Source organism: Myotis brandtii, unplaced genomic scaffold, assembly GCF_000412655.1.
Source record: "Myotis brandtii unplaced genomic scaffold, ASM41265v1 scaffold103, whole genome shotgun sequence".
NCBI lineage: Eukaryota > Metazoa > Chordata > Mammalia > Chiroptera > Vespertilionidae > Myotis > Myotis brandtii.
This window is the reverse complement of record NW_005353460.1, coordinates 4,320,709-4,326,286: the sequence shown is the minus strand read 5'-3', so window position 1 is coordinate 4,326,286 and position 5,578 is coordinate 4,320,709. Positions and strand designations below refer to the sequence as shown.

Below are 5,578 nucleotides of genomic sequence, written 5' to 3'. Positions count from 1 at the left end.
TATTCCTTTGAAGATAATCTCCTCTCTCTCTTTTTTTTTTCTCTCTCTCTCTCTATATATATATATATATATATAGTTTTTGGATCTTAGAGAATTTTTATCTGCATCTGATAATTTAAATATCCTAAATTATATTTTAGGTTTGGGCCATTGTTTATTGATTTTTGCCTAAAATGTACTTTATTCCTTCAATACCCATTCTCCCATTTTTATTTGTCTTTTTAATATATTTTAGTTACATATATTTTATATACATATAAAGCTGTTGCTTCAGTTCCAGTTCTCATTTTTCATGAGAAATAATCCTTAGATTTGATTATTTATTTGTATCACAGATATTTGAGGGCTTACTCTGCAATGGGCTCTGATCTAGACATATGTACATAACATACTTTTTCTCATAAATCTTTCAGATTTTTCCTCTATATTTTGGTTTAATTGATATATTTGAGTTGATTTACAATTCTTATCTCAATCACATTTGTTTTCACCTCATATTGTTATCCTTTCATCTTTTCTTATTTTATTCTTAAGATGAGCTGCCTCTGTCTTTGTATTTTTTTTTTGAGAATACCAAAATGTTTTATGAATTAATTTCCTGAATCTTGCATTAAATAATTTTAAGAAGTATGTTCTGTCCCTGAATTTTTGAAATGAGTTTCCTGTCATTCTGCTGTATATTTTTCATAGACCTCATTTGTTTTTTTTTTGTGTGTGTGTTTTTCCCCCTCTGGAATCTCTATGAATAATAGCTGTGTTGACTCAGAGCTTGCCAAAGGATTTTGAGATTTGCTTCTAGCATTCTCCCCATTCCCTCCTCAGGTCTGCTGTTCTGTTCTCAGTCTGTGGGCTATTGTTTTTCCTTCTCACTGCCCCACTTCTTTTAGGAACTTCTCACCACTCTTCTGGGAGCTAACACTCCCCCACTCCACCAAAGTACCAGGTTCAGACCACATTCCCCCTTCAGGCCACTGTTAGGGAACCTGGCAGAGACTAGGCCATTCACTCTTTCATAGGCATTTTGAAATTAGACAAGGAGAAACCTGTTTCTCTCTAGTTCACTGAATCTGTAATACACAGTTTAGGAACTGTTCACAGCCATGCTTTCTATCATGTGGATTGAAGAAGTAGAGAAAGCTGATCTAGAGAGAGAAAAAAAGATGAATAAAGCAGACACACAGGGAGAAACAGAGACCAAAAGGGACTTACAGTATGGAAAGGTTCGAGGGGTGGAAAATAAAGAAGCCTGAGGTGTTGGATTGGAGTTTGGAAATATCAACATGACCTCGTGAACATAGTTTTGAATGTCCCTCAACTAGGATTTGTCTGATGTTTTCCTCATGGTTAGACAGAGGTTACTAGTATATATTTTGGGGAGAAAGACCACAGAAGTAAATTTTCCTTCTCATCATATCATCTCCAGCATACATACTACTTATCAACATGACTTTGCACTGTTGATGTTAACCTTGATCACCTGAGATAGTGCTGGAGAGGTTTCTCCAAAGTAATGTTACTCTGATTACCTCCCTTTTCATAGTCTTCCTTCCTTGAAAGGAAGTTCCTATGTATATCCATCATGTTCCATCTTCTCAAGGGAATTCTCTACATGGATCCCTTTGTCTTTTTGGCCTATTTTGGAGGAAAAGTCTCCAAGTTTGTATTTCAATTCTTACATTGAGTTTTTCATTTCTGGTATCATATTTTAAATTTCCAATATCTTCCTTTTTGTCCTTTCAATGTTGCTTTTTAAGATTACCTGTCCTGCCCAGCTGGTGTGGCTCAGTGTTTGAGCATCAACCTACGAACAGGAGATCATGATTGGATTACCAGTCAGGGCACATGCCCAGTTTGTGGACTCAATCCCTAGAAGGGGGCATGCAGGAGGCAGCCAATCAATGATTCTCTCTCATCATTGATGTTTCTATCTCTCTCTCCCTCTCCCTTCCTCTCTAAAATAAATAAAAATATATTTTAAAAAAGATTACCTGTTTTTATTTCATGGATGAAATATGTTCTTATATCTTGTTAAGTTTTTGCCCTACAACTCTTTTGTTCGAGTTGCTTTCATCTGTTTGTTTTGGCACCTGCCTTTTATATTATAGGTTTTCCTCAGAGATCTCTTCATATTTGGCTGTCACTTCATACTTGAGAATGGGTCATGGAAAGGCTACTGGAAGCCCTGGGTGAGAGGGCAGAGTTTATTTACTGTGGGTTTTACTCTAAGGTGTTTTGGCTGTGTCGCTTCATTAGGGAGCTTCCCAAATCAGTATGCTTAGGTCTTATCTCATGCTCTGAGTGGATTTCCCAGAGAAGGTTTTACCAATTTCCTTCCTGAAGAGTCATATGTCTGCTTGTCTGTGATCTCAATGCCAAAAGGGAGAATAAGGGTAAGGGCCTCAACACCGAGAACCTAAATTTTCATGTAACTCCCCGTTTTCATTATGGTACTCCCTCTTTCTCCCAATACGCAGTGATGTTCTTTGGTCCTAAGAGCCTAACTTTTACCTTCTTTGGTTAACAAATCTCCATTTTCTGGCAGGGTAAAGGAAGGAGCAGTCATCAGTGGCATCTAGAGATCTCGAAATCTCTTAGACTTTTCTCCTGATTTTAGCTCCACCTTTACTTCCCCTTCCCGCCCCATTTCCAGAGGTATCTGGTGCTGTTGGGTGTTTCATGATGTTAACTGGATTGTTCCTCTTATTTCTCCAGTTTTCTCTTAGTATTCATTATCTGCAGACTGCTTAATCAGTTACACATTCATCCACCTGCTCTCCAGCTTCCAATGTTTTGTTGTGTCATTCCTTTCCAGAATATTTGTCTTATGGAATAGGAAGAAGAGAATAATATATATGTTCAGTCCTCCATCTTTAACCAGACATCATTAAGACCTGTATTCTCACCCAGCTGGTGTGGCTCAGTGGTTCAGTTTGACCTATAAACGAGGAGGTCACAGTTGGATTTCCCATCGTGGCACATGCCCAGGTTGTGGGCTCAGTCCCCAGTAGGAGGTGTGCAGGAGGCAGCAGATCAATGATTCTCTCTCATCACTGATGTTTCTATCTCTCTCTCCCTCTCCTTCCTCTCTGAAATCAAATAAATAAATACACACACACACACACACACACACACACACACACACACACACACACACACACTAGTGGCCCGATGCATGAAATTCGTGCACAGGGGGAGGGATTCCCTCAGCCCAGCCTGCACCCTCTCCAATTGGGGATCCCTTGGGGGATGTCCAACTGCCGGTTTAGGCCTGATCCCTCTTGCAATCTGGGACCGCTGGTTCCTAACCGCTCAGTTGCCTGCCAGCCTGATCTCCCTAACTGCTCTCTCCTGCCAGCCTGATCATCCTAACTGCTCTCCCCTGCCGGCCTGGTTGCCCTTAACTGCCTCTGCCTTGGCCCCACTACCATGGCTTTGTCCAAAAGGACATCTGGAAAGTCATCTGGAAGTTGTTCGATCTAATTCGCATATTACCCTTTTATTAGTATAGATTGATTTCAGAGAGAGAGGGAAATAGAAACATCAATGATGAGAGAGAATCATTGATTGGCTGCCTCCTGCACGCCCCACACTGGAGATCAAGCCCACAACCCAGGCATGTGCCCTGCCTGGGAATTGAACTCTGGGCCCTTCAGTTCTCAGGCAGAGCCTCTATCCACTGAGCAATACCGGCCAGGGCTACACTTTCCCTTTCTGCTGGGACGTGTTCTGTCTGCTGGAGCTGAAACATTGAGGCTGTCTCACTGGGGCAGAGTGGGGTGCACTGGGCAGCTCAGGGCAGAGTGGGGTGCACTGGGTTGGAGCAGGTGGAGCCCCCTGAAAGCTGGAGAGGGGCCTCGTTTAACACCCGCACTGTTTCATGGCTGTGCTGCCTTGCAGTTGAGTGGCCACACTGTTGGGCTGTGCCACAGTCAGCAGGAGTTTACACAACTGAACTGTCTGCACGGATATCTTCCTCCTCACCACACCCCCAAGCTAGGGGTTCCTCTTAGGGTTGAAGTGACACTGACCATCCTTGGTTGGTAGCCCAATCGGCCACCTTGGAAAGAGAGGTGGGGAATCCTGATTTTACATGAACGCTCCAATTTCTTAAGTTGGCAACTAATGCGAACTTCAGATGTTTGGGCCAAACCAGAGAAGAGGTCAGGCCTGGTGTCCAGGCCACTGGGCAGCACTGGGCTCATCCCAGCTGTAAAGGGACCCTAGGCGTCTGGGCAGGTGAAGGGGTTTGGGGTGTGCTTGGGTAATTCTGACATCACCACACTTGTTTGTTTGTTTTTTCCACTGATCACAATTTATTATAATCTGTTGGCAGCATAGATAGATATTAGTTACCAGAACTATGTCTTCATAGAAGTGGACAGTATGTAGCCATTCTATGAGGAACTGTGTGCACTTAATCATCAGCATGATCTTTCAGTTTCTTTCTTTCTTTTTTGTTTTGTTAATGAAAATAAGCTTTATTACATCAAGTAATAAATACATACAAAGATGCAAACACTATTAGTCACTTTCTCCCAGATGTTTGGATGCACTGATGGGAAAGGCAGAACTGAAATCTACATACATCCTTAGGGGAACTTTCAGGGGTCCTTGTCGGTCGAGGTTTGATAAGTTGCTCTTTCTTCTATATTTATAACTTGTGCATTTTAAAGATTGACTTCAAAGTACTAATAGTCATGCAAATGCTTAAGCAAAAAAAAAAGTTACATTGAGCAGAATTTATTCTGTGTGGAGAGTGGGCACTGGCTACTAAAGCACTGCCTCAGGACTCGCTGAAACAAACCCTCAGAGTTGGATCAGCTCAGAAGAGAAACATAAAGAACCATGTGAGTAACAGAAATGTATCCAGAAGAGAAACACCGGTATCTGGGAGGCCAACTATGGTTTGCTGTGATAGGTAACTGACGTGCATGATGTAAATCAATGCTTTAAAAAAACACACAAAACACCCTGGGTAGTTCCTAACTAACATGTAAACCTAATAACTGCAAAAATCTCTTCTCCATCTCAGTGATGGGAGGTTCGGAGCCTGATAAACCACGGGAGGGGCATGAGGAGGAGAAACCAAGCTGTTACCATTTTGAAACCAAGTTTCATCTAAAGGTGGGGGGTTGGCAATGAGCTGTCACTTCTTGGAAGAAGATGGAAAGCCTTTCGCACTGACTTGGAGGCTAGGACCTGGCATTCTGCTCTGTCTCGGCCAAGCACTCCCGAACCAGCCCTCTCGTGTGGATGAGGCCTCCTTTTAGTCTCTCCATCACGCTCTTGCTGCCCGTGTAAGTGGGTCGGATCTCCTTCCCCAGCTCTTTGATGATGGCCAGCAGCTCAGCATATTTGCTCTGGGGCACTTGGCTGTTCCCTGTTCCCTGAGGGTAGCCTAGAGATGGTGGTCTGTAGTCACTCAGCAGCTGGCAGTACTGGGAGGACATCGCCATGTTGGTGGAAGGCGGGTGGACACTCCCAGTGGCATTGAGGGAGACAGCGGGCATGTGTGCGGTCAAGTTTGGTTTGTAAGACATGCCCCCCAGATGGCGGGGCGCAGCGGGCCCGGCCCACG

The 5,578-nt window shown here is 43.2% G+C and overlaps 1 protein-coding gene across 1 annotated transcript; it reads right to left on the bottom strand.

The window, feature by feature from the left end:
- Positions 1 to 5,192: 5,192 nt before the first annotated feature.
- Positions 5,193 to 5,561, bottom strand: LOC102257337 (cyclin-dependent kinase 2-associated protein 1). The gene has a single exon (XM_005856447.2). It carries the CDS (start codon positions 5,538 to 5,540, stop codon positions 5,193 to 5,195), a length of 348 nt encoding a protein of 115 aa, XP_005856509.1. The 5' UTR covers positions 5,541 to 5,561.
- Between the last annotated feature and the right edge of the window lie 17 nt (positions 5,562 to 5,578).

Bases quoted from the DNA above. Each gene is read 5' to 3' on its own strand.
- LOC102257337 (XM_005856447.2), bottom strand. From the start codon at position 5,540: ATGTCTTACAAACCAAACTTGACCGCACACATGCCCGCTGTCTCCCTC.